The sequence below is a fragment of the Thalassophryne amazonica genome, chromosome 10, assembly GCF_902500255.1.
Source record: "Thalassophryne amazonica chromosome 10, fThaAma1.1, whole genome shotgun sequence".
NCBI lineage: Eukaryota > Metazoa > Chordata > Actinopteri > Batrachoidiformes > Batrachoididae > Thalassophryne > Thalassophryne amazonica.
In genome coordinates this window covers 30,849,248-30,874,477 of record NC_047112.1, presented here as the reverse complement: position 1 = coordinate 30,874,477, position 25,230 = coordinate 30,849,248, and the positions used below count along the sequence as shown (strand labels likewise).

General features: G+C 45.1%; 1 protein-coding gene across 1 annotated transcript in view; it reads right to left on the bottom strand.

The window, feature by feature from the left end:
- LOC117518541 (collagen alpha-1(V) chain-like) overlaps window positions 1–25,230 on the bottom strand; it is a 49,871-nt gene that overhangs the window by 7,018 nt on the left and 17,623 nt on the right. Inside the window, exons 11-18 of the mRNA XM_034179689.1 lie at window positions 19,933–19,986; window positions 19,465–19,518; window positions 19,338–19,391; window positions 19,243–19,260; window positions 17,041–17,103; window positions 16,723–16,857; window positions 16,107–16,245; window positions 14,472–14,578 (exon numbers count right to left, since the gene is read on the bottom strand). Coding sequence (XP_034035580.1) covers window positions 14,472–14,578; window positions 16,107–16,245; window positions 16,723–16,857; window positions 17,041–17,103; window positions 19,243–19,260; window positions 19,338–19,391; window positions 19,465–19,518; window positions 19,933–19,986 — 624 coding nt within the window. The remainder of the gene's footprint in view (window positions 1–14,471; window positions 14,579–16,106; window positions 16,246–16,722; window positions 16,858–17,040; window positions 17,104–19,242; window positions 19,261–19,337; window positions 19,392–19,464; window positions 19,519–19,932; window positions 19,987–25,230) is intronic.

Below are 25,230 nucleotides of genomic sequence, written 5' to 3'. Positions count from 1 at the left end.
AAATCATGGAGGGGTCTGAAATTTTCATCTTAGGTGCATGTCCACTGTGAGAGACATAATCTAAAAAAAAAAAAAAAAATCCGGAAATCACAATGTATGATTTTTTAAAATAATTTATTTGTATGTTACTGCTGCAAATAATTATTTGAACATCTGTGAAAATCAATGTTAATATTTGGTACAGTAGCCTTTGTTTGCAATTACAGAAGTCAAACATTTCCTGTAGTTTTTCACCAGGTTTGCACACAATGCAGCAGGGATTTTGGTCCACTCCTCCATACAGATCTTCTCTAGATCTTTCAGGTTTGGAGTTTCAGCTCCTTCCAAAGATTTTCTATTGAGCTCAGGTCTGGAGACTGACCAGGCCACTCCAGGACCTTGAAATGCTTCTTACGGAGCCCCTGCTTAGTTGCCCTGGCTGTGTGTTTGGGGTCATTGTCATGCTGGAAGACCCAGCCATGACCCATCTTCCATGCTCTTACTGAGGGAAGGAGGTTGTTTGCCAAAATCTCGCAATACATGACCCCATCCATCCTCCCTTCAATACGGTGCAGTCGTGCTGTCCCCTTTGCAGAAGAGCACCCCCAGAGTATGATGTTTCCACCCCCATGCTTCACGGTTGGGATGGTTTTCTTGGGGTTGTTCTCATCCTCTAAACATGGTAAGTGGAGTTGATTCCAAAAAGCTCTATTCTGGTCTCATCTGAAAACATGACCTTCTCCCATGCCTCCCCTGGATCATCCAGATGGTCACTGGTGAACTTCAAATGGGCCTGGACATGTGCTGGCTTGAGCAGGGGGACCTTGCTGCCCTGCAGGATTTTAAACCATGACAGCATCACGTGTTACTAATGTAATCTTTGTGACTGTGGTCCCAGCTCTCTTCAGGTCATTGACCAGGTCCTCCTTTGTAGTTCTGAGCTTTCTCAGAATCATCCTTACCATACAAAGTGAGATCTTGCATGGAATCACAGACCGAGGGAGATTAACCGTCATCTTGTGTTTCTTCCACTTTCTAATAAATAATCATAACAGTTGTTGTCTTCTACCAAGCTGCTTGCTTGTTGTCCTGTAGTCCATCCCAGCCTTGTGCAGGTCTACAGTTTTGTCCCTGGTGTCCATAGACAGCTCTTGGTCTTGGCTATGGTGGACAGGTTGGAGTGTGATTGATTGAGTGTGTGAACAGGTGTCTTTATACAGGTAACAAGTTCAAACAGGTACAATTAATACAGGTAAAGTGTGCAGAATAGAGGGCTTCTTAAAGAAAAATTAACAGGTCTGTGTGAGCCAGAATTCTTGCTGGTTGGTAGGGGGTCAAATACTTATTTGCAACGGTAACATACAAATAAATTATTAAAAAATCATACATTCTGATTTACGGGTTTTTTTTTTAGATTATGTCTCTCACAGTGGACATGCACCTAAGATGAAAATTTCAGACCTCCATGATTTCTAAGTGGGAAAACCTGCAAAATCGCAGGGTGTTAAAATACTTATTTTCCTCACTGTACCTTATACCAAAATGTAGTAAATTCATTGTTTTCCCTCAAACATTCTACTCACAACACCCCATAATGACAACATGACAACATGAAAGTTTTTTTTTAATTTGTGAAAATTGATTAAAAAAATAACATGTACAAGTATTCACATCTTTTGTTCAATACTTTGTTGATGCACCTTTTGCAGCAATTTCAGCCTCAAGTCTTCTTGATATGGGAAGAACATATGATGTCACAAGCTTGGTGCACCAATCTTTGGGCAGTTTTGCCCATTCGTCTTTGCAGCACTTATTAAGTTCCATCAGGTTGGATGGACAGTGTTGGTGCACAACCATTTTCTGATCTCTCCAGAGATGTTAAATCAGATTCAGGTCTGAGATCTGGCTGGGCCACTCAAGGACATTCACAGAGGTGTCCTGAAGCCACTCTTTTTATATCACGGCTGTATGCTTAGGGTCATTGTCCTGCTGAAAGATAAACTGTCACCCCATTCTGAGGTCAAGAGCGCTCTGGAGCAGGTTTTCATACAGGATGTCTCTGTACTTTGCTGCATTCATCTTTACCTCAATCCTGATTAGTCTCCCAGTTCCTGCTGCTGAAAAACATTCCCACAGCATGATGTTGTCACCACCATGGTTCACTGTAGGATGGAACCTGGTTTCCTCCAAACACAATGCCTGGCATTCACCCCCAAAGAGTTCAATCTTTGTCTCATCAGACCACAGAATTTTGTTTCTCGTGGTCTGAGAATCCTTCAGGTGCCTTTTGGCAAACTCCAGGTGGGCTGCCATGTTTCTTTTCATAAGGAGTGGCTTCCGTCTGCCCACTCTACCATACAGGCCTAATTGGTGGATTGCTGCAGAGATAGCTGTCCTTCTGGAAGGTTCGCCTCTCTCCACAGAGGAATGCTAGAGCTCTGACAGGGTGACAATCAGTTTCTTGGTCACCTCCCTGACTAAGAACCTTCTCCTTTGACTACTAAGTTTAAACGGGTAGCCAGGTCTAGGAAGAGTCCTGGTGGATCTGAACTTCTTCCGTTTACAGATGATGGAGGCCACTGTTCTCACTGGGACCTTCAAAGCAGCAGAAATGTTTCTGTACCCTTCCCCAGATTTGTGCCTTGAGACAATCATTTCTCAGAGGCCTACAGACAATTCCTTTGACTTCATGCTTGGTTTGTGCTATTACATGCGCTGTTAACTGTGGAACCTTATATGTAGACAGGTGTGTGTCTTTCCAAATCATGTCCAATCAACTGAATTTACCCCAGGGGACTCCAATTAAGCTGTAGAAACATCTTCAAGGATGATCAGTGGAAACAGGATGCATCTGAGCTTAATTATGAGCTTCATGGCAAAGGATGTGAATACTTATATACATGTGATTTATTTTTTTTTTTAATAAATTTGCAAATTCTCAAAAAAAATTCACATAGTCATTATGGGGTATTGTGTGTAGAGGTTTGAGGGAAAAATAATTGAATCCATGTAAATAACCCTAAGTGCATTTATGTCTTTGCTTGCATTTTAATTTGGCACTTATCAGCTATGGTTAACTTCCTGTTTGAGATTCAATGCTTTTATTTTGCAGAGAACACGTCCTGTTTTTAACTGCTGGCACGAGAGAGAAAAGTGATGGGAGCGAAATGAAAATGTATTTATTTTGAAACCAGGTAAGGAAAAGAGTGAGGCGACTAGCTATAGGCCTATTGCGATGGCCTCTAACCTATGTAAGTTAATGGAGCGAATGGTCACAGATAGGTTGATTTATATTGTGGAAAAGAGTGTTGTGTGGGCCGCTGAAGAGGAGGTACTGCTGGCCCACCACCACTAGAGGGCGCCCTGCCTGGAGTGCGGGCTCCAGGCACCGGAGGGCGCTGCCGCCTTACGGGAGCAGCCAGGAAGACAGCTGTCACCCATCACTGGAGACAGCTGATCCCAATCAATAAGGAGGTATATCAGCAGGATGGCATCTCCACCTCATTTGCCGAGATATCGCTTACTAAGGAGGTAACGTACTCAGCCGATTGTGTTCTTGACAATAATACTTTGTTGCTTGTGTGTTGGATAGCAGATAGTGAGTAGTACAGCGGGAGATTGTTTTGGACTTCTTGGATAAGTACTCACACTCCTGCACTCACCAGTATTTTCCTGACAAGAGGTGGAGGTGGTGTTCCCACCCTGTGTGTTGCTGGGTGCAGCCGCACCCACACCTGACTGTTTCTGTTCCTTGCCAGCAGTACCGGATCCGACGAGCGAAGGCAGTGGCCACCTGGGGTTCGGGACTTGGCGGCTCCAGTATCCCCGGGGTTCGGTGGCAGAGGAAATCGGGTGGTTCCGGTTCGACTCGGACAGACGTCTCCTATCGTTGAGCCTGCCCACACGACACCATTGGAATTCGGTTACCGCTGTATTTGTAATCTGTTGTGTTTGTTGTGTGAGTTCACAACAGTAAAACTTTGTGATTTGACTTTCTCCATTGTCCGTTCATTTGCGCCCCCTGTTGTGGGTCCGTGTTCCTACACTTTCCCAACAGGATATCTCGGCCAACGTCATGGATCCCGAGGGGCGTCAACCGGCTGTTGAACGGCCAATGGAAGAACAGGACGCGCAGGCGTCCGCAGGAGGGGTAATCGTTGAGTTGCAGCGGATCCTCACCGCTTTCACGACTCGGTTAGATTTAATGACCGAGCAGAACGTCCTCCTGAACCGCAGGGTGGAGGCTCTCGCCGCGCAGGTGGAAGCGCGCCCTCCGGGCGCCGCTGCGGCTCTCCCTCCCGTAGACCCTGTACGTAACATAGACGTTCCACTGGTTGTTCAACGACCCCTCCCACCTTCCCCGGAAGCATACATAAGCCCCCCAGAGCCGTACGGAGGCTGTGTGGAGACGTGCGCGGATTTTCTTATGCAGTGCTCGCTCGTCTTCGCACAGCGTCCAGTCATGTACGCGACCGATGCTAGCAAGGTAGCTTATGTAATAAACCTGCTTCGCGGTGAGGCACGCGCTTGGGCTACAGCGCTCTGGGAGCAGAATTCACGGCTCCTTCTGACATATGATGGGTTTGTAAGGGAGCTCAGAACCGTGTTCGATCACCCTAATAGAGGCGAAACCGCTTCAACAGTGCTACTGTCAATGAGACAGGGGCGTCGGAGCGCAGCTGCCTATGCAGTCCACTTCCGCATTGCGGCTGCGAGGTCCGGCTGGAATAGCACTGCCCTCCGCGCCGCCTTTGTAAACGGACTGTCTTTGGATCTTAAGGAGCACCTGGTGGCTAAGGACGAACCGCGGGATTTAGATGGGATCATCGATCTTGTCATACGGTTAGACAACCGGTTAGAAGAACGTCGGCGGGAACGAGACGAAGGGCGTGGCCGGGCACGCGCCGTCCCTCTCCCTTCCGGTTCCGACCGTGCTCCGCCTTCCCCACGCTCCACGGCCCCTGCGCTCAGTGGGGCCACAGCTCCCCCTACTGACGAAGCTATGGACACGAGTAGGGCAACATTTAGGGCACCAGATGCACAGAGGAGACGGGCCCACGGAGCTTGTTTTGTTTGTGGTGCAATAGAGCACCATATGAGGAGGACTGCCCCGAGCGGTTAAACTCCAACGCCCCGCCCCTAGAAACTGGCTAGGGGTGGGCCGAGACATTCACGTGGGACACACCCACATTGCCACACGACTCCCAGTTACGATCCTTTATGAGGACTCAACCCTGAAGGCCCCAGCACTGGTGGACACGGGCTCTGAGGGGAATCTGCTGGACAGCAGGTGGGCCAGGGAGATAGGGCTCCCTCTGGTGGCGCTTACCTCGCCCGTACAGGTTCGGGCACTAGATGGCTCCCTACTCCCTCCGATCACGCATAAGACACCACCTGTAACTCTGGTGGTGTCAGGAAATCACCGGGAGGTGATCGAGTTTTTTGTGACTCAGGCCACCTCCCGTGTGGTTTTAGGATTTCCCTGGATGTTGAAGCACAATCCCCGGATTGATTGGCCGTCCGGGGTAGTGGTTCAGTGGAGCGAGACCTGCCATCGGGTGTGTCTAGGTTCCTCGGTTCCTCCCGGCTCCCAAGCTAAGGAGGAGGTCAGAGTCCCGCCCAATCTGGGGACGGTGCCGGTGGAGTACCACGACCTTGTCGACGTGTTCAGCAAGGATCTGGCTCTCACACTTCCCCCCCACCGTCCGTATGATTGTGCCATTGATTTGGTTCCGGGCAGTGAGTTCCCGTCCAGTAGGCTGTACAACCTCTCACGGCCTGAGCGCGAATCAATGGAGACCTACATCCGGGACTCATTAGCTGCCGGGTTGATCCGGAATTCCACCTCCCCGATGGGCGCAGGTTTCTTTTTTGTGGGTAAAAAAGACGGCGGACTTTCGTCCATGCATTGATTATAGGGGGCTGAACGAGATCACGGTTCGCAACCGATACCCATTGCCCCTGTTGGATTCGGTGTTCACACCCCTGCATGGAGCCCAAATCTTCACCAAGCTCGATCTTAGAAATGCGTATCACCTGGTTCGGATCCGGAAGGGAGACGAGTGGAAGACGGCATTTAACACCCCCTTAGGTCACTTTGAGTACCTGGTCATGCCGTTCGGCCTCACAAACGCCCCCGCGACGTTCCAAGCATTAGTTAATGATGTCTTGCGGGATTTCCTGCACCGGTTCGTCTTCGTATATCTAGACGATATACTCATCTTTTCTCCGGATCCTGAGACTCATGTCCGGCATGTACGTCAGGTCCTGCAGCGGTTGTTGGAGAACCGGCTGTTTGTGAAGGGCGAGAAGTGTGAGTTCCACCGCACGTCTTTGTCCTTCCTGGGGTTCATCATCTCCTCCAACTCCGTCGCTCCTGATCCAGCCAAGGTTGCGGCGGTGAGAGACTGGCCCCAACCCACAAGCCGTAGGAAGTTGCAACAGTTCCTAGGCTTTGCTAATTTCTACAGGAGGTTCATTAAGGGCTATAGTCAGGTAGTTAGCCCCCTGACAGCCCTGACCTCACCAAAAGTCCCCTTCACCTGGTCGGATCGGTGCGATGCCGCGTTCAAGGAGTTGAAACGGCGCTTCTCGTCTGCACCTGTTCTGGTGCAGCCCGATCCTAGTCGCCAGTTAGTGGTTGAAGTGGACGCCTTGGACTCAGGGATAGGAGCCGTGCTGTCCCAGATCGGGAAGACCGATAAGGTCCTTCACCCGTGTGCCTATTTTTCCCGCAGGTTGACCCCAGCCGAACGGAACTATGACGTCGGTAATCGAGAACTCCTTGCGGTGAAAGAGGCTCTTGAGGAGTGGAGACATCTGTTGGAGGGAACGTCCGTGCCATTCACGGTTTCACTGACCACCGGAACCTGGAGTATATCAGGACCGCCAAGCGGCTGAATCCCAGGCAAGCCCGCTGGTCACTGTTCTTCGGCCGTTTTGACTTCCGGATCACCTACCGTCCCGGGACCAAAAATCAAAGATCGGATGCTTTGTCCCGGGTACATGAAGATGAGTCAAAACGGAGTCGTCGGATTCCCCCGGATCCCATCATCCCGGAGTCCGCTATCGTGGCCGCCCTCACCTGGGACGTGGAGAAGACCGTCCGGGAAGGCCCTGACACGAGACCCGGACCCCGGAACCGGACCGAAGAACAAACTCTACGTCCCACCAGAAGCCAGGGCTGCAGTTCTGGACTTCTGTCACAGTTCTAAGCTCTCCTGTCATCCTGGGGTGCGAAGAACCGTGGCAGTCGTCCGGCAGCGCTTCTGGTGGGCGTCCCTGGAGGCCGACGTCCGGGGTTACATCCAGGCCTGTACCACCTGCGCCAGGGGCAAGGCCGACCACCGCAAGACATCGGGATTGCTACAGCCGCTGCCCGTGCCTCATCTCCCCTGGTCTCACATCGGCCTGGATTTTGTCACGGGTCTCCCGCCGTCCCAGGGAAACACCGTCATCCTCACGATAGTGGACCGATTCTCCAAGGCGGCCCACTTCGTGGCCCTCCCGAAGCTACCAACGGCCCAGGAGACGGCGGACCTCCTAGTCCACCACGTCATCCGTCTGCATGGGATACCATCAGACATCGTCTCTGATCGTGGTCCCCAGTTCTCCTCGCATGTTTGGAGGAGCTTTTGCCGGGAACTAGGGCCCACGGTCAGTCTCTCGTCCGGGTATCACCCCCAGACCAACGGACAAGCAGAACGGGCCAACCAGGAGATGGAGCAGACCCTACGCTGTGTGACAGCCGCGCACCCGACGGCCTGGAGTACCCACCTGGCCTGGATCGAGTACGCCCACAACAGCCAAGTGTCATCAGCCACCGGCCTCTCCCCTTTCGAGGTGTGCTTGGGGTATCAACCCCCGTTGTTTCCGGTGGTTGAGGGGGAGGTCGGTGTGCCCTCGGTCCAGGCCCACCTACGGAAGTGCCGTCGGGTGTGGCGTGCCGCCCGTTCTGCTTTGTTAAGGGCCCGGACGAGGGCGAAGAACCATGCAGACCGGCGGCGGGCCCCGGCTCCCACGTATCGTCCTGGGCAGGAAGTGTGGTTGTCCACCAAGGACATTCCCCTTCAAGTGGACTCCCCAAACTGCAAGAACGATACATCGGCCCGTACAAAATACTCAAGGTCATCAATCCCGCCGCAGTGAGGCTCCAGCTTCCGGCCTCACTGCGGATTCATCCAGTATTCCACGTCTCCAGGATTAAACCCCATCACACCTCACCCCTCTGCACTCCGGGTCCGGCGCCACCTCCTGCCCGGATCATCGACGGAGAGCCGGCTTGGACCGTTCGCCGGCTCCTCGACGTCCGACGGATGGGCCGGGGTTTTCAGTATCTGGTGGACTGGGAGGGGTACGGCCCCGAGGAACGCTCCTGGGTGAAGAAGGGCTTCATCCTGGACCCGGCCCTTCTGGCCGACTTCTACCGTCGCCACCCTGACAAACCCGGTCGTGCGCCAGGAGGCGCCCGTTGAGGGGGGGGTCCTGTTGTGTGGGCCGCTGAAGAGGAGGTACTGCTGGCCCACCACCACTAGAGGGTGCCCTGCCTGGAGTGCGGGCTCCAGGCACCGGAGGGCGCTGCCGCCTTACGGGAGCAGCCAGGATGACAGCTGTCACTTATCACTGGAGACAGCTGATCCCAATCAATAAGGAGGTATATCAGCAGGACGGCATCTCCACCTCATTTGCCAAGATATCGCTTACTAAGGAGGTAACGTACTCAGCCGATTGTGTTCTTGACAATAATACTTTGTTGCTTGTGTGTTGGATAGCAGATAGTGAGTAGTACAGCGGGAGATTGTTTTGGACTTCTTGGATAAGTACTCACACTCCTGCACTCACCAGTATTTTCCTGACAAGAGGTGGAGGTGGTGTTCCCACCCTGTGTGTTGCTGGGTGCAGCCGCACCCACACCTGACTGTTTCTGTTCCTTGCCAGCAGTACTGGATCTGACGAGCGAAGGCAGTGGCCACCTGGGGTTCGGGACTTGGCAGCTCCAGTATCCCCGGGGTTCGGTGGCAGAGGAAATCGGGTGGTTCCGGTTCGACTCGGACAGACGTCTCCTATCGTCGAGCCTGCCCACACGACACCATTGGAATTCGGTTACCGCTGTATTTGTAATCTGTTGTGTTTGTTGTGTGAGTTCACAACAGTAAAACATTTGCGCCCCCTGTTGTGGGTCCGTGTTCCTACACTTTCCCAACAAAGAGAGGCTTACTCAGTTCATGTCAGAGTGGTTTTCGTAGGGGGAGGATGAGTATAGATCCTGTGCTGTGTCTGGAAGATCCTATAAGGAGGGCTCAAGCAAATAATGAGCAAGTAACTGCAGTTTTCTTTGATATAGAAAAGGCATATGATATGCTGTGGCATCAGGGACTCCTTATTAAGTTAGTGGCAGACTGTACAACTGAGTCATGGCTTTTCTGTTAAATAGAACTCTTGAGGTGCGTGTTGGTCAGTCACATTCTAATGTTTATCCAGTGGATAATGGTGTTCCTCAGTGTAGTGTGTGCAGTCCATTGCTGTTTAGTATCATGATTAATGACATTTTTTCAGACATAGATGTTAGTATTGGAAGATCTTTGTATGCAGATGATGGAGCACTGTGGATTAGGGGGTGAAATTCAGCTTTCATTAGTCAGAAACTCTAGGCAGCAGTTAGTCTTGTGGAGAATTGGAGCATTAAATGGGGCTTTCGTTTTTCAGTGGAAAAGACACAGGTTATTTGCTTTACCAAGAGGAGAAATGCTCCCCCTGTACGTATTACCTTGTATAGGCAGCCACTCAGACAAGTTGAGGTAGTGAGGTTTTTAGAGGTTTGGATGGACAGTAAACTGACTTTTAGAGATCATATCCAGAGAGTTGTTAAGTGTAAAAAGGCAGTAAATCTACTTAGATGTTTAGTGGGAAGTGACTGGGGTGCCACTATGATGTCACTAAAACATGTATATATTGCTCTCATCAGATCTGCATTAGATTATGCATGTATTGCATATGGATCAGTGGCAAAGACACATTTGCTGAAACTTTATGTAATTCAAGCACAGGCCTTACGTGTGTGCAGTGGGGCATTTAAGACCTCATCAGTTCCAGCTCTTCAGGTAGATGCAGGGGAATTGCCCTTGTCTTTAAGACGTCAGCAGCTGGCTATGCTGTACTGGACGAACTTACAAGGTCACAAAGAAGCTCATCCTACTAAGCACATTTTAAATCAGTGTTGGGAGCATGGTAAGGCAAATTTTAATAGTTTTGGGTGGGTTGGGAATTGTCAGGCTGAGAAACTTGGCCTAACCAAGTTGGCTCATAGTTGTGTGGTACCACTGCCGGTTATTCCACCCTGGTTTTTTGTTATGCCTACAGTGGATCTTGATTTGGTTAAAATGCACAATGCTGCTGAGGAGGCAAGGGATGTAAAATATTTGACTACTGAGCATATACGTACCAAATATTCTGAAGGGGTTCAGATTTTTACAGATGGCTCTAAAGACCCTGACACAGGGAAGACTGCAGCTGCAGTGTTTATCCCAAAATATGAGAAACAAATTAAAAAAAGAATGTCTGACCACCTTGCAGTTTATTCAGTGGAGCTATCTGCAATCTGCCTTGCGTTAGAATGGATAGAGGTGGTAAAGACCAGATGTAATTAGTAGTTATTTGCTCTGATTCTATGTCGGCATTGACTAGTATCCTACATGGCAAGTCAGCGTGTAGACCTGACTTGCTATATGATGTTCTTCAAAGTCTTTTCAGACTGCATCAGCAAGATATTTTGGTTAATTTCTTATGAGTTCCATCTCATTCAGGTGTTGAAGGGAATGAGGTTGCGGACCGGCTTTGAATTCTGAGGTTCAGTTGAACATTCCACTCCGTAAAGCAGACGTTAAGCACATAATAGTTACTAAAATGCTAGGCTTATGGCAGGGGCAGTGGGACAGGGAGAGTAAGGGCAGCTTCCTTCGCACTGTACAAAAACAGGTTCCCCCTAGAAGACAGTGTAGTTGGAGTCATAAAGAAGAGCAGGTAATAACAAGGCTTAGGATAGGGCACACTAGGCTGAACCATAGACTGTTCATCATGTTCTGTTAGCCTGCCAAGCGTACAGCATAGAAAGAAGTATTCTGCTAGAGGAGGTCAGAGAACTGGGGGAGACCAGGCTCTCTCTTGAGGGACTCCTTTCCTTCTCTGTGCCCTCAGCTTGGAGATTTGTGTTTAAGTTCCTTAAGAACACAGGACTTTTTGATAGGATTTAGTTAACCTTATTTATCTAGTTATTTCTTTCTTTCTTTCTTTATTTCTTTACCTTTTTTTTTGTTATTATTATTTTATTTTATTTTGTCACTCCGTCGATGCTCCACATCTGTAGTTACACAATTGCACAGTTGGTGGCGGTAATGCAACATTCCGGATGCCAACCGCCAATAAATTACAAGAAGAAGAAGAAAATGTATTTAATTCTTAGCTGCCCCTTGTTAGAGGAACAAGGTACGTTCATATGTAAATAAGAAAACAGTTTGAATATTTGTGTTATCAATATGTCCGAGGTCTGTTAGAAAAGTATCCGACCTTTTTATTTTTTTCAAAAACCATATGGATTTGAATCACGTGTGATTGCATCAGCCAAGCTTGAATCTTCGTGCGCATGCGTGAGTTTTTTCACGCCTGTCGGTTGCGTCATTCGCCTGTGAGCAGGCTTTGTGTGAGCAGTGGTCCACCCCTCTCGTCGGATTTTTATTGCGAATAAATGTCTCAACGATTTGGAGCTTTGCTGCATCCAGGTGGACACCATTTGGAAAATTCAGATGGCTTTCAGGGACGATTTTATGGGGATTACACAGATTAAGGAGTGCTCCAGCCTGTTTAAAGACCGCCCACAGCTGCTGAGAGCGCGCCACGCTCCGAGCGCCGATCGACAGGCTGAATCAACCAGATCATTTCCAATGTGAAGGCTTTGTTGATCCGGGACGTCGTCTGACTTACACAAAAATGGCAGGAGACATGGACATCAGTACTTTTTCGGCACATTCCACTGTTACAGGAGTTTTTTTCATGGAAAGAGAAGCGGACGGATGCGCCACGGAGCCGTTCATGGCGCGGCACAAAACCACCTCTGTGTTGGTCTCACAGGACGGCTTTGAGATGGCTTTCAGACGGCTTTCGGTGGTTTTTCAGTCGTGTGACTATCCGAGAAATTGTGGATGAGCTGGACATGCCAGAACATGTCCTGTGAGGCTTCATCATGGCGTTGCTTTGCGCCATGTGGCACCGCCGCGACGTGCGGAATTCCTCCGCACGTCTGTCTCAATGTGCCGAAAAAGTGCAGATGTCCACGTCTTCCGCAATTCCTGTGCTAGTCAGACGACGTCCCGAATAAAACACAGCGTCCAGTTTGGAAATGAACGGCACATTCCACTGTTACAGTTGTTTTTGTCATGGAAATCAGATCCAATGGCTACTGGATTCCTGGAATGTGTAAAACAGTTGCTTCATTCATCCATCAGTGTGTGATCTGCCGCAGACTCCGCCAAACATCAGAAGGACAGAGGATGAGTGACCTACCTCCACAGCGCTTAGAGCCCTCTCCTCCCTTCACACACTGTGGCATGGACTGTTTTGGTCCGTTTGTGACAACAGAAGGCAGGAAACAGCACAAATGGTATGGACTCTTGTTTACTTGCTTTTGTTCTCGTGTGATTCACATCGAGTTATTAGAGGACTTGTCCACTGATGCATTTATTAATGCATTAAGGTGTTTCATTTCAATCAGAGGTGCAGTCTGACAAATCCAGTATGACCAGGGAACAAACTTTGTTGGTGCTCAAAATGAGTTTAAAGCAGCCTTAAATGAACTAGACACTCAGAAATTAAGCACTGACTTTGTGATGAATGCACCCCACTCCAGTCACGCAGGGGGACTGTGGGAGCGTCAGATAAAAACTGTCAGAAGCATGCTGAACACCACTCTGTCGCTTGCTCATGGCAGACTCAATGATGCTTTATTAAGGACTTTATTCTATGAAGCCATGGCTATAGTCAACAGCAGACCCTTGACTGTAGATAACTTGAACAACCCTGACAGCTTGGAACCGCTTACTCCCAATCATCTGCTCCACATGAAATCCAGCGCACCGCTGCCCCCACCTGGCACTTTTCAAAAGGAGGACCTATATGGCAAAAAGAGGTGGCGCCGTGTGCAGTACCTGGCAGAGCAGTTTTGGAGCCGCTGGAGAAAGGAATATGTTCACAGCATCATTTCAAGGCAAAAGGTGCACTCGCCAAAAAGGAATCTAACAGTAGGTGATGTTGTTGTTGGACATGGATGAATTGGTGCCCAGAGGCGAATGGAGACTTGCAAGAGTTATAGAGACTGTCAGTGGAAAGGATGGACTTGTGCGAAGAGTAAAGATCTCACACATCTCCAAGAGATTAAATAACAAAGGTCAACGCTCCAGTAAGCTATCAGTTGTAAAGCATCCAGTACAGAAACTGGTGTTGCTGTTAGAAAGTTCTTAATAAGGGTTATTTTGCCATTTGTTGTTATCTTCCTAAAACCCAACACTCATAATTTTGATGGGAGTGTAAATAACCCTAAGTGCATTTATGTCTTTGCTTGTATTTTAATTTGGCGCTTATTGCCTTTATTTACTATCAGCTATGGTTAACTTCCTGTTTGAGATTCAGTGCTTTTATTTTGCAGAGAACACTTCCTGTTTTTAACTGTTGACGCGAGTTAGCTTAACAGCATTAAGAGATGGTGAAAGAAAAGTGACGGAGCAAAATGAAAATGTATTTAATTCTTAGCTGCCCCTTGTTAGGGGAACAAGGTATGTTCATATGTAAATAAGAAAACAGTTTGAATATTTGTGTTATCAATATGTAAATTTGTTGAGTTCGCTTGCTAAGATTTTTCAAGTAGACGGTTGTAAGAGTGTGGATGTTAGCTTTTGTTAGCTTACACAGTTTTTTTGTGTCCTCAGCTCTTACGGTGAAATTAAGGGTTTACTGCCATTAAACCTGATAATTCATCAGTAAAGTCTCGTCCTTCAACACGACGGAGGGTATGCTACAATCCATTTTGGAATAAGGCTGTAACATAACAAAATGTGGAAAAAGTGAAGCACTGTGAATACTTTCCGGATGCACTGTGGAATGCTACATCCAGTGGTGCCACTCTGGATGCTAAAGCCAGGATCAAGCAACTCGTAGCCTAATATGTTTGTGATGTCAAGGAGCACTGAGGCATTTTCCCCTTGCTAACAAAATCCAAGGGGATCAATACAGTCCTGGTAACCCACACAGTCAGTGCTAATAGTCATACTGAAATCACACATGTCCAGAGGAGTATAACCTCTGGGGCAGTTGCAAATTCCTATGGCCATGTCAGGTCTGGAAGCATGCATCACACTGGTGCATGCTTCCAGACCTGACATGGCCTTAATGAAATGTAAATGCACTCCTCACACTCAGCCTTCCAGTTGCAATACAACTGAGCATACCTGGGATAGTACAGGATCAATGCAGGTTGTTCCTCCTGCTGTGAAGTTACAGAATGCCTTCAGAGCATCAAAGGGACAGCCTTGGTTGGGGTCCATGTAATAGTAACCTGAAAAACAGCTGACTTGAATATTGTGCGCAGGAACTCAGAAACATCTGGAAAACAATATACAGGAGTTGGTGGAAAGGGCTATCAGCTGACTGTGAAGATGTAATCTAGATCAGGAAAGTTTAACACTCATTTCTATGAACTCTTTTGGTCACTAATTGTATTGGACAATACTGGGGCCAAAAGCGGGGTACACCCTGGAGAGGATACAATCGCGGGGTCACATATAGACAAACACATTCACACTTTCACACACACCTACGGTCAGAGTCACCAGTTCACCTAACCTGCGTGTCTAGGAGTGGGGGGTGGTGGTGGGGGAAGGCCAGAACACCTGGAGAGAACCCATATGAGCATGGGATGAACATACAGGCGCTACAAAATATACAAGCGGGTCAGAATATTGCTCTAGTCATGTTGAAAAATATACCACAATATTTGTCTGGTCATAAGAATTCCAAAAAGGTATAGACTGAAAGTTATGGAATTATGGAGTAAAAACAACAAAAATGGTGACAAGGGCTGATAAGAGCTAACGGAGTCCACCCACACTAAAAGCCTCATGGAATCTTTATAGAGCATGCATGTCAACATGAGTGGACATGCATATACCTATGACCTAGCTACTTATTGGGATTTGACAAGTTTTATAGGAGATGCTCTCTTTGACAGAACTCCACTTTTACATGCGAACCATACAAAAAAGTCCTGGTATTCTCAAGCAGTCTCCCAGCCACATACGAATCGGGACCTACTGTGCATCACTTCTGAGATCATCCATGAGCCCAAAGCCAATTTTAACATAACTGGTGTCATGTAAGTGGAATAAACAACATTTACAATCCAGCCTCAATATAGTATGGCTTACACAAAAATATATGGTGGCTATCCCAGGGTGGCAGCTAAAGCCTGAATGGGCAATTAAGGAATAACCCTGTTGTGTTTGATGATTTGTGGACATTCATGCTGGTTATACGGTCATATAGTATAGTTTGGAATATTTCTGACAGAAGGTTATGGAATTATGGGATAAAAACAACAAAAATAGTGGCAAAGGTCAATTTCAATTCCTATAGCTGTCAAAATTAAAGTTGCTCTAATTTTGGTCAAATGTGATGACTCCTGTCTAAACCTTCATTGACTCCTATCTGGCTATAGCTGCCACCCTGGGGTGGCAACCATACATTATTGTATAGGCCACGGTATACCGAGGGTGGACGATAAGCGTTGTTTAGTCTTCTTAGGTGGTACCAAAAACCTGCTTGTTCCATGGACTAAGATGTAAAGGAATCGTGTGTGCTGAAGTATGGCTGTGACAAGCAAATATCTAATAAACATTGAGCAATCCCCCAGCAGCACCAGCCTCAGCTGAGGAGTAACCTGTGATGGACTAACATCCTATTAAGGTTGGAATCATAGACTCTACTTAATGCTACAGAAACTGGAGATAAGCACTGGCACTCTGGGCCTGGTAGCTTGGATAGGATTTACTCTTTCGCTTTGTTTATGAGCCTGTTCAGATACTCACCATTGTTTAGATGTGGATTTATGAGGCCCAGCTCATGACAAGAGGTGGCTGGGTTATCTTTGACTCCCTGGGGCCAGTTAAAGGCTTCCTCACCCTCATCAGACTGAGATGGTTTCCATCTTGTGGACACTGGCCTGAGCTGATAGAATCATCATTCATTTGATCACAATGGCAGTTGATCAATCAAGCAGTTTTTAAATATAGGTTAATGAGACAGCAACTAAGCAAATAAGGCTTCAGAGTTATTCAGCAACTGAACAATATCAATAAATGAACAGAACGCATAGTAAGCAAAATGTCAATCAATCAATCAATTTTTTTATATAGCGCCAAATCACAACAAACAGTTGCCCCAAGGCGCTTTATATTGTAAGGCAAGGCCATACAATAATTATGTAAAACCCCAACGGTCAAAACGACCCCCGGTGAGCAAGCACTTGGCTACAGTGGGAAGGAAAAACTCCCTTTTAACAGGAAGAAACCTCCAGCAGAACCAGGCTCAGGGAGGGGCAGTCTTCTGCTGGGACTGGTTGGGGCTGAGGGAGAGAACCAGGAAAAAGACATGCTGTGGAGGGGAGCAGAGATCGATCACTGTGAGAAGAAACCAGGTACCAACTTTTTGTTGTCCTTTTGATTGCTTGAGAATGCTGGGAATACGTCTTGGTGCAATGTTCAGCTTATTTTTTGGGGTTGGTTTTTCATCTTTGTGTCTTTGTGTTGTCTTGTGTTTGCCTGGTGGTCCCGCTTTTCCCTGTGAAAGAAATGACTTTACCTTAAGAAAATGGTACAAACTGATAACTCCATAGAAGGCAAAGTAACATTAAGGCTTCCATTAGAATGCATCTTAAATGGTTATAACATTTTGCAGGTACAGCTGTTGATAGCATCCAACATTTGTTGATTTTTGTTAAACTGTGTGAGTTAAATGTCTTACTGGTAATCCTCTCATGCCCTTTAGGCCCTTTGGTCCTCTCCTGCCTTGGACACCTTTCAATCCCTATAAAAGCTCAAATTGCAGAAATTAAATGTCCTTGCTTGATACTTTTTCTCCAGTTAAAGGAAAAAGACACAGTCAAGGACCAAAGCTCTCAAATGAAATATCACAGGTGTCTCCAGTCTACAATAGTGGAGCAGATAACAGAATATTCCTACGGAATCTTTGAAATTTTGGTACAAGCACCAAATTTGGAATAAAAAAAATACTCCTTAGACATTACTTTTTTGAAAATGTCCACAGGCCACTCAGATTTTCAAAGTATTAGCCATTTTCCAAGATGGTGGCTATGTTTGTTACAGAAATTCTTCTCTCTGAGATAAATATACACAGCATTGCCTAATATTCATGTGTGATCATCAAATCATACATAAATTAAACTTTATATGTTACTGTACACAGAATACACATGCGGCACTGGCATTACAAAGTTTTGTGTTCTCTGTCACCAATTGGGACATTGCCATCAGAATAAAGCGGTACATTTATAAATGAAAGTAAAAAAAACAAACAAAAAACAATAATAACATTAAATTTAAATAATAAAAAGTGACAAAAAAATAATAGGTAATTACTAAAACTCTACAAAAGGGTGATGATGTGAAGAGTTCCCCCTCCCAAAAGTTGGGAATACTCGTCATCCATTAATACCCATTAACTTACACCAAAAATCATAGAAAAATAGATGAATAATAAGTGCGTGTTTATCTGTTCCCCTTTACACAAGCCATCGTGCACATTCACTCCATTTTACCAGCCTTGTGCCTGTTAAGGAGTACGTACCTGCTTACAAAATTATATACAAATAAAATTTAAAAAAATTACTACATGCATGTATGTCTTTATAAAAAGCAAACAACACAAACAAAGACCCAATCGAACCAACAGAGTGGTATAGAACATAGGGGACGCTCGTGTGTCCTTCGCAAGGGTTGTGACATAATTTATCCAAGCTTTCACACAGCATTCAAACTTGTCCTGTTCAAGTCTAAGGACATGTTAATTTCTTCAGTGTGAAAATGCCCTGAACTGAAATGCCAGTCCTCAACTGTAGGAGCTTCAAAGCCCTTCATTGTGTCTGTTCTTAAACCTAGATACAAAGCATCAAATCCTAATGGGATCATTATTTTTAAAACTTTCTCCAAAGCTACTTTAATTCCCTCCCAATATTTTGAAAGAACTGAACAATTCCAAAGGACATGGAGAAAAATGCATAACCTCCAGCAAGATGTGCTGATCCTTGGAAACTCCTTTGTGCTGTTGTTTTAAAGACCCTTTATCTATTTATCCACCCAAATTCCCTCCAAGATGCTTGGCATGCAAGCAACCTGCATATAGCTGACAGTACAACAGGTGGGTCTGCTGGTTAGGAGATGAACTGGTACGAAAAGGTGAGTTTGAATCCTGGTCAGGCTGCTTGTCTGTGCCCTTGTAAAAGACACTTCATTTGCATCACCGCAGTCCACCCAGCTGTAAATGGCTACCAGCCTTGGCTGGGGAAGTAACCTGTGATGGTCTCGCATTTGATTCAGGGAGCTCTCATCTGCTGCAGGCTATGATATCCATTGATAAGCACCAGCCCAATGAGCCTGTATAGGTCTTACTTCTTCAAAAACCAGCAATTGGACACAATAATCCAAAATGGACCAGAGAGTAATGTTAAAGGGCTATTTCATTACCGTTTGAAAGATTATTTCAGTTATCTACTGCACTAAACCTGCTACATGTTTCCTGCTACATGTTTTCCATGTGTACGTGATGCAACCAGCTGATTAATCACGTGTAGGGTTTCCAAGATCTTGACTGGCTGAACACACCTGACTTAGCGAATTAGCACTGAGTGGAGCAGGGACGGTGGTATTGGACATGCAGGACAAGTGATCTGCATGAACAGGGTTGGTGACCCCTGCTTATGATACAATCTATGACAAAAGTTAACGGATTCTGTGCCAGACCAGAACAGAACATGTCATTAAGTAACATGTTAATTAATGTCTGAATACTGTATCCCTGCTGACAGTCCATCTGATACATAGATCTGCTACAACGTTATGACCGCAGAAGAGACAAAAACAGATGGTTAAAGTTTATGAAAACAAACCAAAGTCAAAATATACAGAATTATATGTTAATTTTAATCACCTTCACTCCATGCTGGCCCTGTAAGATGAACAAAACACAATTTCAGAGATATTTCAGTGAGTTATCTGAAGTAGCAGAATACCAATGCAACATACACTGAGTCCAGGGAAGCCTTTTCTCCCAGGTGGACCACGAGGACCAGGATCCCCCTGAAAAATTAGACCACTGATGACTGAGTTTAAATTCCAACAGTTTGAAAAGACAACACAACAACAAACTGACCTGCATTCCTTTTTGACCATTTTGACCCATCAATCCTTGCAATCCAGGGTTCCCCTAAAATACCAGTTGCAATATAAGAGATCAGGTCGATTTAAAAAAAAAAAAAAAAAAAAAAAAAAAAACGGTGGTGCAAGCATTTTAAATGGTAAATGGACTCCACTTATATAGCGCTTTTCCATCTGCATCAGATGCTCAAAGCGCTTTACAATAATGCCTCACATTCACCCATTTACACAGACATACCGATGTCAGGGTGCTGCCATGCAAGGTGCTCACTACACACCGGGAGCAACTTGGGAATTAAGGACCTTGCCGAAGGGCCATTTGTGATTTTCTAGCCAGACTGGGGTTTGAACCGAGGACCCTCTGGTCTCAAGCCAAACGCTTAACCACTAGACCATCACCTCCCCTTCATCATCACTATCACCTCCATTTTAATAATTTATCTTCAAAATCATTTCAACCAACCTTTAACCCTGTTGGTCCAATTGGTCCCAGTAACCCAGTGTCACCTGGGAGGCCCTGTATGGGAAGAAAATAAAGAAGGCAACAATACAGGGGGAAAAACAAACAAACAAACAAACAACATAAACTGGCAGCTGTGGTTGCAAGAATTATTCTGTAAAAAAAATGCAGTAAAAATACATAAATACTGTTACAAAAAAATACTGGAAATTTTACAGTATGAAACTGTTGCAATTTGAAAAAAGAAAAAAAGAATAAAAGATGAATGAGTAAACAAAGCCTTTCACCCCATTCTATCACATGGCATGAATGAATGTGAAAATGTAATGAACTGCTTTATCCTATTGATATACAGCCTACTCAATTTAAACAGACATGATTTTTTTTCAGAACTCTTCGTATTAACATACTTTGTACAAATTCAATTGTATTTTCAGAGTCGTATCTATTTTGTGGATGCGCAAAGAATAAGAATGGTCGTCTTCCAAGTGAAATACCCAGGAACAAGGCTCCCTGAGGCCCGTTCGCCTTATACAGTTGGAGCTGTTTTAGAAAAAAACTGATTGATCCCATGCCAAACCTCCTGTGGTGGCCCTCTCAGCAAAATGGGAGCAGCACAACAAAAATCTCATTGAATGGGGAAATTAATCGTTTTAAAAAGCCTGATAATGTTATTTCGAAAAAAACAAAACATAAACTAAAAAGCTGTTGCATTTACTGGTTTAAAACTGGAATTTTAAAAATAAATTAAAACAACTTTATACTGCAAAATTTACAGGCTGTTCTTTGAAGGTATTTCTGTATTTTTACAGTTTTTTTTTACAGAATTATTCTGTCAATCACATGTGCTGCTTTTTGCCATAAAACTATGGATTATTATTATTATTATTATTTTCTTACAGTGTATGAGTTATAACACTAACATGGCAGAGTGGAGCAGGAGGGACTTTTTTTTTGACACAAGAAAATATAAAATCTAGGAAATTTCCCATGACTGTTTGTGGCAAACAAGCTGAAATCTCACGTGTTCCTTTTAAGAAAGTCCTTCTCTGTTCTACTCCACCATGAAGCTGTGTAACTGGTTATGCAAGAACACAAGGTGCACAATGCAATTTCAAAATGAAACATAATTACATAGGATTCATGTGAGTGTACATTATCATTGCCAAAGCCACCCTTGAGCAAAAGTATCCTTCAGTTATGACAACTTCTCTCTTTAGGTATTATCTGTACATCCTTCACCTTTTCCTTCTTTCAGCTACTGCCATTATGGGTCATCAGTCTCCATCTCACCTTGTCCTCTGCATCTTCTTCTGTCACACCAACCTGCATGTTGTTCTTAACACCATCCATAAGACTGCTGTTTCATCTCCATCTTCCTCTTTCCTGGCAGCTCCATCCTCAGCATCCTTCTCCTGATACATGGCACTACCTTGTATAATGGCACTACGTCTGACCTTGCTGACATGAGATTTGGGGTTCCACAGGGATCTGTTTTAGGCCCCTTGCTTTTCTCCCTGTATGTGGCACCCCTTGGCCGTATACTTCGGAGTTTTGGGATTGCCTTTCATTGTTATGCTGATGATACTCAGTTGTACATACCGATAACTGCGGGAAATCTCACTCCCATGAAATCCCTGGAGGACTGTCTTCTATCAGTGAGAAGTTGGATGTCTAGTAACTTCCTACTTTTAAACTTTGATAAGACTGAAATGATGGTTCTTGGTCCAGCGAGACATCGGCATCAGTTTGACCAGCTGGCGCTCAGCCTGGGTTCCTGTGTCATACATCATACGGACAAAATGAGGAACCTTGGAGTAATTTTTGATCCCACGTTGTCTTTTGACCTCCACATCAGGGATGTTACTAGGACTGCTTTTTTCCATCTGAGAAATATAGCGAGGATCCGCCCCATCCTGTCCATGGCTAATGCTGAAACCCTGATTCATGCTTTTGTTTCTTCTAGACTAGATTATTGTAATGTTTTATTTTCAGGGTTACCACAGTCCAGCATTAGGGGTCTTCAGCTGGTTCAGAACGCTGCCGCCAGACTTCTGACACATAGCAGAAGGTCTGAACATATCACACCCATTTTGGCATCTTTGCACTGGGTCCCTGTCTCTGTGAGAGCAGATTTTAAGGTTTTGTTATTGACTTATAAAGTTGTTCATGGACTGGCGCCATCTTATCTGGGTGATATGGTGGAACTCTACGTGCTGGCCCGGGCTTTGCGGTTGCAGGATGCGGGACTTCTCTGTGTTCCCAGGGTGAAGAAGAAGTCAGCAGGTCAAAGAGCCTTTTCGTATCGTGCACCCACCCCGTGGAACAGTCTTCCTGCGACCGTGAGGCAGTCTGAGTCTGTGGACATTTTTAAGTCAAGACTCAAAACCTATTTTTATTCTCTTTCTAATGGATAGTTTTTATTTTTTATTTGTTTTATTCTTTTACTTCTGTTTTTATTTATGTATTTAAATTTTTTATTCATTTTTAATTATTTTTTCAATTTTATGTTGACTTGTTTTATGTAAGGCGCCTTGAGACGGCTTTTGCTGTGATTTGGCGCATCATAAGCTAATTAAATTTAAAAAATACACCCTGCATCCCTCCTCTGCACATCCCCAGCTATCGCAATCTCACCCCTCTCAGTTGCGCAGTCCCTCTGATGTAGTCATTCCTAATCCTGTCCATCTTTTTCACTTCTCATGAAAATCACAGTATCTTCAGTCCTCTCTTTGACAGCATTAACTACCTCCAAGACATACAACATAACTGGTATCACTATTGTGTTCTGAATGTTCCCTCTTACTCTTTGATACCCTTCTTTGATACCCTAGACTTTCACATCTACTCCTTGCATCTGCAAGATTCCAAATTCCCACTTCATCTTGTTAAGACTAACTTTCATGCTCCTTCTCTTCAGAGTGTACCTCCACCTCTCCAAACATGCCTCACACTGCTCCTTACTGTCACTACAGATCACAGTGTCATCTGCAAACACCATAGTCTGTGAAAATCCTGGTCTGCTCTTGTCAGTAAACCTGACATTACCAGAGCAAACAAGGGTGTATAGCCAATCCATTACTGCCAGTGTACACTTCACTGCTATCACACCCTCCTAATACATATCAATCAATCAATCAATTTTTTTATATAGCGCCAAATCACAACAAACAGTTGCCCCAAGGTGCTTTATATTGTAAGGCAAGGCCATACAATAATTATGTAAAACCCCAACGGTCAAAACGACCCCCTGTGAGCAAGCACTTGGCTACAGTGGGAAGGAAAAACTCCCTTTTAACAGGAAGAAACCTCCAGCAGAACCAGGCTCAGGGAGGGGCAGTCTTCTGCTGGGACTGGCTGATATCCTACTCCACCCTGACATATTGTATGCAACTGCCACTCCCATCTTCCCTACTCAAAACCACAACACCTCTCACAACACTCTCTCATAAGCTTTCCCTAAATCCACAAACACACAGTGCAACTCCTTTGGGACATCTCTAGACTTTTCCACCAGCCCTCTGAAAGCAAACATCATATCTGTATGCTGTTTACAATTTGTTCTTCAAAATCAGTACTAGGATACTTCTCCTTTACTGTTCAGATGTCAGCTCACTTTCCAAGATTTTATTAAACAATCTGGTTAAGAACTCAACTGCCTTCATCTCTTTTAAACTTGTCTGTGCCTCATGTGGTATGTCATCTAGACCAACCACCTTTGCACTCTAGCTTCCTTGTGCTTTCTGATTCACTCATGCCATATCGCTCAACCTGGTCAAATTTTCTTCACTCATCTGGTCCTCAAAATACTCACTCGACTATCACAACATGCTGTCCTCACCTGTTCCTCTGTCTGGTCAGTTGGGACAATTCCTTTTCTCCTTTCTTAGTGTTCAACTTCATGTACAATTCACTAAACACTTTTTCCTTAGCTTTTGCCACATTTATTTTCACTGTATACCACATCTTCTTGTACACCTGTCTGTTTCTATTTCTTACTTATTGCTATAAATGAAGTCCAAGCCATACTGTATTCATTTACTTGGAAATGTTTTCGTGTCCTTCCTCTGACTTGTCTAAAGAAAACTGTCTGTAAAAGTGATGAACTCCTTGTGTTCATACCAAAGCAGTTTTCAGTTCTGCTCTACAGTGACCTCAAACCCACATATTTTTAGCTCTCCCTTTTCTGTCACAAGCTGATTAGCTCATTCAAGTGTCTATTAGCTCTTGGTTGTGTGATGAAACCTGGATAAGATAATCACGTTTTGGCAACTGAGGTGGTGGGTTGTAAAAGTCCAGGTGAGGGGCCCCAGATGACAAGAAGTGGGAACCACTGTATGAAATTCCATTAGTTTGGCTTTAATATTTTTATTTAATTTACTTAATTTGTAGAGATTTGCTTCCACTGTGAGTTTAAGGACATCATTTTGGAATTTTTTAGTATTGAGAAGTCTGATTTTTTTTAATGAAAATAATAATAAATAAATAAAATGTGTTACATTCTCTGACCTGTGTCTTATTTGTTAATTGTTTTAGTTTTTTAGGGATTTTGTGCCCACTGCTCTTTTACTTTCACTTCAGCCATTCTTGAGATTCACTTTGGTTTCTTGCCACTGTTCTTTTGTTTTTGCACTTTAGCCATTTTTGAGTTCTGCTTTCAATTCTATTTCCCTGTTTTTATGGGAAGTAGTTACTTATGGTTTATTTTTGATTGTACACACTCCAGTTCCTGTGTAATTCCTATGTGTGTGTGTGTGTGTATATATATATACGAGGGCTGTCAATAAAGTAACAGTCCTTTTTATTTTTTTCAAAAACTATATGGATTTCATTCATATGTTTTTACGTCAGACATGCTTGAACCCTCGTGCGCATGCGTGAGTTTTTCCACGCCTGTCGGTGACGTCATTCGCCTGTGAGCACTCCTTGTGGGAGGAGTCGTCCAGACCCTTGTCGGAATTCCTTTGTCTGAGAAGTTGCTGAGAGACTGGCGCGTTGTTTGATCAAAATTTTTTCTAAACCTGTGAGACACATCGAAGTGGACATGGTTCGAAAAATTAAGCTGGTTTTCAGTGAAAATTTTAACAGCTGATGAGAGATTTTGAGGTGATTCTGTCGCTTTAAGGACTTTTCACGGTGCGAGACGTCACTCAGCGCTCTCAGGCAGCATCATCAGCCTGTTCAAGCTGAAAACCTCCACATTTCAGGCTCTGTTGATCCAGGACGTCGTGAGAGAACAGAGAAGTTTCAGAAGAAGTCGGTTTCAGCATTTTATCCGGATATTCCACTGTTAAAGGAGAT